This window comes from Miniopterus natalensis, chromosome 1 (genome assembly GCF_054644295.1).
Source record: "Miniopterus natalensis isolate mMinNat1 chromosome 1, mMinNat1.hap1, whole genome shotgun sequence".
NCBI classification, from domain to species: Eukaryota; Metazoa; Chordata; class Mammalia; order Chiroptera; family Miniopteridae; genus Miniopterus; species Miniopterus natalensis.
Genome location: NC_142081.1, coordinates 90,259,172 through 90,271,189, shown reverse-complemented (window position 1 = coordinate 90,271,189; position 12,018 = coordinate 90,259,172). Strand labels below are relative to the sequence as shown.

Here is a 12,018-nt window from a genome sequence, read left to right as displayed (position 1 = left end):
CTGAAATCAATAAAGATATATTAAAAATAAATAAATAAAAAATATACCAGGAACTGATGAGAGCCAAAGCAAGTACAGTTGACCCTTAAACATCATGGTTTCAACTGCACAGGTCCACTTACACATGGATATTTTTTAGTAAATAAGTACACTACTATAAGTGTATTTTCTCTTGTGATTTCCTTAATGACATTTTTGTTTCTTTAACTTACTTTATGGTAAGAATGCAGTATATAATACATATACTATAGAAAAGGTGTTAATTGACTGCTTATGTTATCAGTAAGGCTTCAGTCAACAGTTAAGTTTGGGGGGAGTTTAAAGTTACATGTGGATTTTTGACTCCATGGAGGTTGGTGCCCTAAACCCCGTCTTGTTCAAGAGTCGACTGTATAATGGGCCTTCCAGGTGTTACTGTAGTTGGGGTCTGGCTAGTTTTTTCAGGCTTGATTTGAAGAGGGGAGGCATGGTTCTGAATCTGGAGGAATGGTGATACCCAGAGATTGGATAAATGCTTGCTTGGTTGGGATAAAGTCATGAATCAGGGTTACCAATAGTCTTTCATTTAATCAACCATTTATGAGCAGCCTTTGTTTGCCTGGCATTCTTCGTTGTAGAGGCTTAGAGAATGGGAGACAGACATATGAGAAGTACAATAATGAAAGTTTATACAAAGAGTTATGTAAGTATAGGTAAAAGGACTTTTGTATGTTGGGAATTTTAGATAATCCACTACCATCCATGTATGTAACTTGAATATACCAACAACCCTAGGTTTGTAGCTCCTGAGAACTTTTGAGAATTGTTTTATAGTGATTTGGCCAATTATCTCAAAGTTGAGTCCACACCTATTTCCCAAAGGGTTGAGGCAGTGGTTGGCCATCAGAGCATAGCTATGTCAAGGGTAGTGACAAGATGCTGCAGCCCTACTAAATCTATATTTACATTCTCTTGGTGTGGGGGAGGCTGTCATTTCAAAGGGCTTCACATAATTAGCAAGCTCTTGAGACACTAGGCCAGGATATTCTTTCTCTACTCTGTATAGACCACAAAAAATTGCAGCCTTAACTCAGCATTTATTTGCAAGGCTATGGATTTTTACTAACAATGACCATAAGAAAGTTGTAACTGACTTCCTCTAAAAACATACACAATTCCTACTTATGTTTAATTGGAAAAAAGGAAAAGAAGTAAATTTTAAAAATTGACCATGTCCTTTGGAAGAGGAAAGTGGTTCACAATTAGATAACCCAATACTGAAGGAGGTCAGTCTTTCTGAAGTCATTTCTGCAGTTGCTAGCCCATCCTAGAGCCACTGCACATTTGACATAGCTTCTTGAGTGATTTCATCAATGTGAGCCACAAGTCACAGCATTCATTGACCACATTGGATTGATCACAGGTTTCTGAAATATATTTCTGACGGCTGTAATTATCTTCTGGGCAGACTCTGTAATGACTAGGTGATAGATTACTGAAATATTTGCTGTATTTCAGTCTAGCAGTCACAAACAGAGTTGACTAAAAATTAATGAAGGTCTTGCTAAAGTACAACTGTACAAGGATATAACAGTAGAAAGATCCCCAGACTGGAAGTGTGCTGGCCCCAGATCTTTGTTTCCTCAGCATTTAGTGGAAGAAATTTGTCTAAATGACCTCCAGAGTACCACCTAGATTTAGACTTGGTGATATTCTTACTCTCTGGCTTGACCTAGGGCATGACCTGATGGAATGGGAAATATATTGGCTCATGTTTTTAACCAAATGTGTCAACAAAAAGAATTGTACAACTTTCTTTTAGTATTATGGTAAATAGCTGGCATTAAAAAAAAATGTTATCACTTGGCTGTACTCATGTCATCATTTGATAGTCTCTTCTCAGATGTGTGAGGGTTTAGTAGCAAAACACTAAGATAGTGAGTTTGTTTTAATATGTCTTATCATACTCTTAGTATTGTGTGTTGCTAACTTAAGTCCCCCTTGCTGGTAGAGAGGCAACACTGAATTTCACTTGAAGATACAGTAACTTGATTGAGAGGTCTGTTCTTTGTGAAAGATTGAGAAGAGGCCTAACTCTTCTACATTAGAAAAAGCTTAAAAATACTGATTCATACTTTATTTGTTGATATAGAAAAAAGATGATCTTAGAATTCAAGGAGCAACTCAAAGCCCCAAACCACAGACAGTTAATCTCAGAAAAGATCTTAGGAGAATGACTGTTAATATGTGCATCTATTGCTTCCCACTTAATACAGAAATTCTGAAAGTTTTTTTTGGTAGGTGGAAAGCCACTCTAGTAACTTGTTATTCTTCAAATGCAAACAGTTTGGGGTATTGGACCGTATGCTTGTGAAATGTTCATTCAAAGGATGGAATCTTATTATTACTAAATACACCTTTTATCTACAAAGTTCAGAGGAGTATGAGGCTGTTGAGTCACACATTTTCATGGCTCCATCCACCTCTGTTTACCTGCCATTGTGTAGACTGCATGCAAAATTATTTAGGATTAGAACACATAGTACCATTGCTTCTGATGTTGGCCTTATTTAATGACAACATAAAGAAAAGTTGCAGAGGCTGTGAAGACGCAGAAATCACAAATGGTTATGTTTGGGAACCTAAGGAAACAAATTCTTGTGCTAACGTTGGTGTGCTAACTAGAGAATAGTTTAGTTTAACACATTAATAAGGGGCCAGAGTGGATCCACTTCATTCTTACCCAGGAGGAGTGTAAGCACTTGGGGAAAGGCTGCTTGTTTTCTTTTCATTTTGCAAATATAATAAAAAGGACCCTTACATACCTGCGCTGTGATGAACACCAGCCACTTCCCACAGCAATACACGCTCTGTGTCAAGGAGGGTGTTACTGCAGGGAGATCAGCACCCACCTGGGAAGCCGCTTCTGTCTGTTGGGCATCGTCTTCACATAGGAACACACATGCATAGAAGTCATCCACCTTGCATATTCACTTTTAATTCCACACAAAAGTAGACAGCATTGCAACACACGTTAATGGCAGGACTGTACAGTACAACATGTGGGAAAATAAAATCCTCACGTATGTAAAATCCTCATGTATTTTTGTTCCTGTGGTTCACTGTATTCCTTATCTGTTTTTTGTGGGGTTTTTTTCTTCCAAGTGGAAGAAGACACAGAAGAAAGCTCAAGATCAGGGAGAGAGTCTGTGTCCACAGCCAGTGACCAGCCTTCGTATTCTCTGGAAAGACAAATGAATGGAAACCAAGAGAAAGGAGATAAGACTAACAGGAGAAAGGATAAAACTGGAAAAGAGAAGAAAAAAGACAGAGATAAGGAAAAGGATAAAGTGAAAGCCAAGAAGGGAATGCTGAAGGGCCTGGGCGACATGTTCAGGTAAGCCCCCGCCACGCCCCAGCTCACCGAGAGGCTGCTAGCGGAAAACGTGCTGAGGCCAGCCAGAATTCTTTTCTATTTCCAGTCTTAGCTACTTCATTTTCACATTCTTAAGAATTTCACTTTCATTATTTTAGACCATTTTAGCAGCCTTAGAGGTGTTATCTTGCCAACTATGGAAACGACTGTGGAGAGGAAGGAAGGACAAGTCAGTATCTTAGCTATTACGCATGAGTGACAACACCATTGAGACAAAAGGCTGTTAAAGCAGCGTTTGTTCTCTTGTGAGTGTGAACAGTAAGTTCATTATTTAAATTTAACATAGAGCTCAAGTTAGCCTTAGCATTTAAAGTTTCATTAATAACAAGTCCAATAAAAAATGTTACAAATAGAGCTTTAGTTAAACTGTGTTGATTAATGTATATTACTTCAGTCTGTAAAGATTTCATTAAACGTAATCTCCGGCTGTTTTCTGACAGTAGTTTTTGTGTTCCTAAGTTATATTCTAGGATTACTTAGCATATCATTCTTTACAAATCATTGCTATACAGTAAAAGTGACAAGTTTTTCAGAAGTTGCACTGCAACTCTTACATAAACGTTCATCTGAGGTGATTTATAATATTCAGGTATTTAATGTGCAATTTAAAGATAACTTGATTGTATGGTTTAAATTTGAAAACATATAGCATAGTCACTCAATTCTTCAAAAAGTTGTTATCCTACATTATGAATCCCTTCCTTGTAACCTTTTTAAATTGAAAATGTGAAGGAGCTTTTATTTTCATAGAATTTTTTTATTGATGATCCTGAGGTTGACCTCAGTAACTCAAGGAGTTATAGATATGTTCATCCTACAAAATTGAGGACTCAGGGTCCAGCCTGTAGGCTGCAAAACACACCATATGTGTTCTGTAGATGTCTAATTAGGCCAAGTGCATGGAAGAAGTAAGCTATAGAGGGAGATAACACAAAACCTCGCCTATTAGCTGTGTCAGCTTTAATTTAAGTACAATTGGGTTTCTATCTCCAGTGCCTCAACATTTTCATAGTTTTACATTAGTTTTTCTTGTTTATATACTGATCCTTCTGAATGTATTTTCAGTCAGATCATCTTTTTTCATTATATTCCATGTCCAAGAACACTTGGGGTGAAATTGCCCTGATTGTCACTTTATTTCAGTTTCTGTGATAGCCAGGGGTCTTTTCATCCTATATGTACAAACTGACAGCTCATAAACTGGCACCTACATAACACACAGAAATAAGCCTGTTGCTTACCAATTAAAATTTTAGGAATTTCTGCTATGGTTTTCCTTAAATTAGAGAATCTGAAAGGGGAGCAAGCCTCCCCTGAGAGTTACAGAACCCACTTGGAGCCCTGTCTCATTTCCAGGGTTTCTCCTGAAGTCTTATTGAAAGCTAATGGCTTGTTAGTTTTCATTCATCAGCTAACATTTATCTAATAGACACATTGCTCTGTTCTTCTCATGGAATAGAGAATAAGCAAACTTTTAGTTTGTTTAAAAATTATTTTATATATTATAAATTATTTTAATTATAAATATTTTCTGTAACTTGTAGCTCCAGAATAAGAGAAGCTTTATGGTAGAGTTCTCTTTTGGGCACCAGAGGAGTGGAGAGTGTGGAGGCCATGGGGAAATGTATATTATTTCAAAGGGACCCTGAAGTACAATACAGCCCAACCCTCTTTTTGCTAAAAGTTCTGTGAAATACTATACGTTTTTTCTAGATCAAATTCTATAGCATATACCTATAACCAGCTTTGTGATGAAGAAGTAGATCCATTTACCCTTTGAAGGCCTGCATATTCTTAAAAATCAACTTCTGCACTTAGGTGCAGGGGCTGAAAGTTTTTTCTGAGAATTAAGTTTATATTCTTCTAGTATTTAAGAATGGTTATTAAGAAAATCAGAGATGTCTACACTTTTCTGGGTACCTGGCATATAAATGGTTTGTTAGAGTCAGCCCACATTGGCTTTACCAGTTGTTAAACACTGAAAATTAAATAAGTTCTATAAAATACTCAAAATCTGTCCCTTCCTAATTATTTCATTACATTTTACTATAATCTGTGCTTCTGAGAGTATTTACATTGATTGTGTTGGCATGGTGTTGGTACGTAGACTGGTGTGCCGTGCTTACCAGCTTCACCTTCTGGGCATCGTGCTGCTAGCCAGACACCAGCCGTGGTGGAGTACTTACACCGCGGAAGCATATGAATTCCACAAAACTGAGCTTTGTCCCCCAGGGGAGCACCATACCACTGTGGGGGAAGAAAAATAAAATTTCTGCTACCCTTCTAAGTTCTCCCAGTTGGACACATCAAATTAACATGGGACAGATTAACAAGAGAAAATGACCAGATTTATTACATATATACATATGAGGGTTCCCTAAGAATATGGGACCTGCCATCTTTAATGGTGGGACACAGAGAGGACTTTGACTGAATGGCTCTTGATATGTTCCTCCCTGTCTATCACACTAGTTCATATTCAAATATAGTTATCTGTGATAATTGCTCCCTTCCTGGAGCAGGTCCTCCATCCAAATTATTTTAGGCAGTTAGGGGGAAGATCAAAGGTTTTTCCTGAGTCATCCCTTGAAAATAACTAGCTTAAAGTAATGTCTAAAAAACGGGGCATCTTTTGGGTAGCAAACTTGGCTTCCCTTCACGACCACGTGGAGAATGTAAATATGTCTTAAGCAGAGTTCTATCTTGTCTATTTCTCTAAATACATGGCTTTCTTCTTTTTGACTGCAAACCAGTGCTTCATCCCTTTAAAAAATGGTTGAATCTTACCAAATACTGCTCCTTGAAAATGAGTTGAGAATAATTTATCAAACAGTAAATAAGCTTTTTGTTTTACTATTGGCTCTCAGTCATTTCTTCGTACCATTATTATGTCTCCTTAGTATTTGAGAAAACTTTTAAAGAATTGTTAGGTTTTTCAGAACATTTTTTAACTGCCTTTCATACCTACTGGATCTAATTATTTGAGACTGATAGACTCTCAGGTTGATTCTTTTATGTTTTTTTAATAACCTAGGGCATATTGGAAGACTTTAAAATTAGCCTCTTCCTTTCTCTTTGTTCTTTAAAATAGGATGTGATTTCCTTAGCAAGTTTGCTTTTAAATAGCTTAATAAAAATGTGTATGTGCATGTAAATTTCTTAGAACAGTTTATAAGGAGATTCAAGCATGCTTGCTCAATGTTAGCCTGAACTACAAAGCAGGGATGTGTGTTTGAGTGTGTGTGCATGCCTGCGTACGTACATGTGTGCGTGTGTGTGTGTGTGTGGTTATGATTTTGTTTCTGTGTTTTGGTTCAGATAACAGAAAAGGCTAAGGGTAAGGGACATAAGATATTGGAAGTCTAGTATATGAGGTTTTCCTCTTTAGTTGCTTGAGAAAGTAATAATGTGCTTTCCTTTAAAGATAAGCTCACAGATTCTCTTCCCCCCACACCTCTGCAAAAAAAACAAAACCACACACACTGTTCCTACCCCTGTAGGGTGTATGTGATTTTTGGTTAAGTTTCATGAGAGCCAAAAAAAATGGACCGTATTTTTAAAACCCTACCAGAGGAAGCTGTGGCACATTGAGCAGGTATTTTAATTCTTTGATATGTACAAATGACATTGTTTTCTGTTACACATTAAGTGGTAGTCTTAAAAATGATTTAATTATTTTTGGTTTTAATTAAAAACAATACAATTTTTTTTAGTCCTTACCTGAGGATATGTTTTAATTTACTTGGGGGGGGTGCAGAGAAAACATCGATCAGTTGCCTCCCATAGGTGCCCTGACTGGGGATCGAACCCACAAGCTTTTGGTGTACAGGGCAACACTCCAATCCATGAGCCACCTGGCCAGAGCAAAAATGATTTAGTTATTGATAAACAACTCTAGGAAGGAATGTTGTGTCCTATGAATTCTGTTTATAAATTATGAAGTATAGGAAGGGCAAAGTTGCCTTAATGCAAGTTTTAAATCTATAAGGAGTCAAATGACAAATGTAAAGCATATCATGTTTGTATGAATTTCTCCTTGTACATACACCATCTTCCTCTGCATGTAAGGAGCTCCTATTGCCTTAATTAAAGTGGCTTTGCATCTCAGAAAGCGGCATGTGCTTACTGAACAGGTAATCATTCTGAGTGCAAAGTGTAGAGCAGGGGGATGGGCTGAAATTTCGAGTCTGTATATGTTTAATTCTCAGATGCTTGGCTATTCAAATGTAATACTGGTAAAATATTTCTGAGAATTCTGCAATTGTATGAAATTGTCACCAAAAAGGAACAGAGATCTACTATGTAATGTTTTAAATGTGTTCATTTTTAAATGAAAATAACAGCATTATTGAGCAACATGTTTTTGCCTTAGTTTCTATCTCCAACTTGAAATAATCAGCAAGATACTAAGCATTTAAAATTATGTATTCCCCTTTTTACAGCCCTGGAGTAAGTGCAATTTGATATGGCTTTTCTTGAAAAATCAGAATTATTATCATTTGAATTTCCTAGAATTGTATTCACTCTAAGACTGAAGATGCTTAGAATTGACCTTGTTGTCACGTCTCAGGTTTGTTTGCGCTGTTGTTCGTATGTGATAGCTGAGAGCTTCTCTCAATGGAAGCTAAGCAAAAGTAATGTTACAGTATTACCATTATTAAAATTGAATCCTCCAATTACATTTAAAATGATGACCTGAGTCCCTGCAGCATTGTTTATTCAGTTCTGTAAGAAGAAATAGATAATTTAGTTTGAAACCTTGTTTGATTGAAATCAGATATACTGTTCTCTTTCCCTTTTTAGAATATAATAGTTTTCAGAACACAGTGAACATGATCAGATATTAAAAGTTAACGTAGTTGGATTATACCTTTTAGACTGTTGAGAGAATAACAAACAGGATGTACTCTTGCTGCTTCCCTCACCTGAGCGTACTAACCGTGTGTCTGTACCGTGTTTCTCGTTCAGCCTTGCCAAACTGAAGCCTGAGAAGAGATGAACAACAAACCAGATTCAAAAATGGCTTGAGAAGCACATGTTGCACAGTTGTTTTTAAACAATAAATTTACTTTTGATGAATTCTTAGTGGCTGTTGACGAATTTTGTTTACGACATCAGCAGTTTTGACTGTTTAGTAATTTTCATATTAATCAATTTGGAACGTTTTGATCTTGATTCAAGCTTGGGGGTTTAAATTACTGCTTGAGAAAGAAGAGAAGTGTTTTTTTCCTATTATTTTTATTAGCCCCTTTTCATAGTGTAAAATCTTAGTCCTTAGCTGCTGGTGTATTTAGAAATCATCAGCACACCAATCAGATGTTAGAATCAATGCTTTCAAGATTATATAATATACCAATTTGGTTTCGTTGTGTGCTCATTGCTTAGGGACACACACAGGAGTAAGATGAACAGTTCAAGGGCCACGGGCAAGGAGGTGTCACTCCTCCTTTGAGATAGTCACTCATCATTTGATGACCAAGTGGGCCAGTCTGAAAGTGACTTTTGGGCAAAGAAAAGCGCCTACCTAGGTTACAGAGTCTATTTCTGCTCAGGGATGGCTGAACCAGCACGTTCTCCCAGTGGAAAAAGTAGAGATACTTTGGCCAATAATCCTGAGGTTTGCTTAGAATGACAAATGAGGGAATGAGGGCATACACTCTTTTTTTTTAATTAATTAATTTTTTAATATATCTGTGTTGATTTCAGGGAGAGGAAGGGTGAGGGAGAGATAGAAACATCAGTGATGAGAGAGAGTCATTGATCAGCTGCCTCCTGTATGCCTCTCTCTGGGGCTGGAGCTGGGTATGTGCCCTTCCTGGAACTGAACCCAGATCTCCTCGATCATAGGTTCATGCTCAACCCCTGAGCCACGCCAGCCGGGGAGAGGGCGCCCACTCTTTTAGAGAAATGTTCTTGGAGAGAGTCTGCCTGGCTGAGTGTTCCAGTCGCAGATCCCAGTGCTGGTCCAGGTGGATCACAGTGTTCTTACTTTAGAATGAAGCTTTCTACCTGGAGGAAGGCTTTGTTTTTCATGGCCCCTCAGGATTTCACACAAAGACTGTATTTAACTAGCTCTATTTTCTGAAAATGTTAGGGTTGCTGCATTCCACTTAGAAATGAATGCGATGATGAAAAAGAGAACTTTATAATAAAAGGGTGTTGTAGAATTGGGTCGAGCGCTGTGAGAAGGACTTCGCTCTGCTGATATGGCAGCAGCTTGCCATCCCCCCCGGCGCTCCACCGCTGCCAAACGGAAGCCTATACCTATGCCATAGGAAGGAAGCACATAAAACAGGGTTTGTTTATTTATTTATGTCAGAAGTGTTGGGACCTGTAGTTTTTTATGAGTCAGGCCTTGTGGATTAATGTGACCAGTTTCACGTTGGTAAAATCAAATGGCATCTGGTACAACCTGCTGGGGATTTAGGGAATGCAGTTAAAATCATCCAAATGAGGTACAGGAGCAATGCTGTGTCCTGGAAAAGATTGAACTTGAAAGGAACGATTCTGCATACTTGTTTTCTTGTTTCACCTGGACAGAGTACATGTTCTATAAGTACACATATTGGGAGGTTTCCCTGGAATAAGTTCCAGATTTGTAAATCCCAAGGACTTACTGTATGCTTCTTTACATTTTAATGCAGACAGAGGTTCCTGTTTTTAACACAGGAAAATAAGTGTCAGACTGACCTGTTAGCATAGACAAGGTCTAGGGTAGCTGATACCATGTTCTGTGAGTATTCTTCTTTTCCTTGTTGGCAGTTTTAAGTAGAGAGCTCTGACATCTATAGCGCTGAAGCTGACTGCAAAGGGAGCCAGAGGAGGCACAGAGCATGACAGCTGGGCCTTTCTAAGAACTTCCTGATGGTTTTTAACGTTGCTTTTCCATAGACCTGTGGCATGAATATAGAATGCAAGTGTCACAGATGACACTTACTTTATAGTCTCTGTAAAGCAAACCTTTTTGTAAAGGAAATTTTTGACAGTTCTAAGATGCTAAGTCAATTTCAGGTTCAGACTGGGTAGAAAATGGAATCCTTTTTTGCAATTGATGTGAAAATTGAAGGCTAGTGACTATTCACTCTCTAATAACACAGGGTAAATGAATACTATCACATCATTGAAAAATGTACTAGAAGATGGACTTGGCTAATGACATTTACCACAACATATATTGAAATATTATATCTGATGTTTTTATTTGTTACTATTAGAGGCCCTATATCTTTTACATTACAAATAATGGATCAAGTACATGTTTTTTCTAAATGTATTTTTATCAAGCCACAGATTATTATAGAAAGGTAATTGTTTGATCCTTCCAAATAGCCTTTTAAAGAATTCACTTGGGGAAGTGACCTCTTTTATAATTGAATGTAGGATGGTTTTCTTTTGACCTATCTTTAATAATAGCCAATTTAAAAACAGAAGACTAAAATTGGATTAAATTTCATATCATAGCGAAATAACCATATATCTTGTTAACCTTTCTACTTAACATTTTGTTTTAGGATGGATGAGCCACCCATGCTTCACACCAGCGATTTTCAACCTTTTTCACCTCGTGGCACACATGAACTAGTGACTAAAATTCTGTGGCACACCAAAAAATGTATTTTTTGCCAATCTGACAAAAAAAAAGGGTATAATTTTGATTCATCCACACCCTACGGCTATTGCTATGTTGGCTGTTGTCATTTTTTTTTATTTGACAATCTAAGGGAAAAGAGGTCAATGCCCTGACTTGTCAGGTATTGCATGTTTTAAAAATTCTTGTGGCACACTGGTTGAAAATTGCTTTATGCTAAGGCCATGCCCCCAAACCCATTCTGATCCTTTCTTGCCTATTCAAGGACTTTTGCCTGTCCACAGCTCGTTCTTCTCTCTCCCACATCATCAGCGATTACCCTTCTCTACTGGATCAGTTTTACATTGTCCTACGCTAGGTTGTTATCCCCTCTTAGAGAAAAGTCTCTCTTCTCCTACCTACCCTTTGAACTGCTACCTCATTTTCTCCCACTCTTCATAGCAAACCTTTGGATGCATTTGTACTTGCTGACTTCATTTCCTGTTCTCTCTTAAACTCCCTGCAATGAAGCTTTCAACCTCCATGGCTCCACAAAACCTGTTCTCATCCAGGTCACCTATGGCCCCTTCACGGACGAGCCTTCCCTGTACACACTCCCCCAGCCCGGGACGGCAGGTGCACTGGGCACATCAGTTCTGGCTTTCCTCCGAGACCGCAAACCCTTGCTGTGCCGCCACCTCCTCCTCACACTCTTGTCTTGTCTCCTTTGCCAAATCTGTGTCGAGCTCTCCTCTGATACTGGAGTGCCCCAGCACTCAGTCCTTAGTCCTATTCTCTTTTTCTCTTTTCAGTAACACAGAGTTTTTATATTCCTAGAAAACAGAGCCTTAGGGCTCTAAGTGCAGCCTACGCTCAGATCCCCCAGCTGCACATCTCCCTCTTGGATATCCACTGTGAACTCTAGATTTAGAGGTTCAACCGTTTTCTTGACATACACAAATGTTGACCAGGCATCAAACATAACATGCTCCCAGCTCGGATCTGGATATTTTGCCCAGAACTTCTATCAGTCTTC

At 38.1% G+C, this 12,018-nt stretch overlaps 1 protein-coding gene across 16 annotated transcripts in view; it reads left to right on the top strand.

The window, feature by feature from the left end:
- Positions 1–12,018, top strand: part of PARD3 (par-3 family cell polarity regulator) — a 720,826-nt gene that overhangs the window by 480,958 nt on the left and 227,850 nt on the right. For 14 of the 16 annotated variants that reach the window (XM_087823918.1, XM_087823919.1, XM_087823914.1 and 11 more), the window contains one exon: positions 3,145–3,376. In XM_087823918.1, coding sequence (XP_087680044.1) covers positions 3,145–3,376 — 232 coding nt within the window. Of the gene's footprint in view, positions 1–3,144; positions 3,377–8,383; positions 8,692–12,018 lie in introns of those variants that run through there. The other 2 variants (XM_087823921.1, XM_087823920.1) reach the window with 1 other exon arrangement.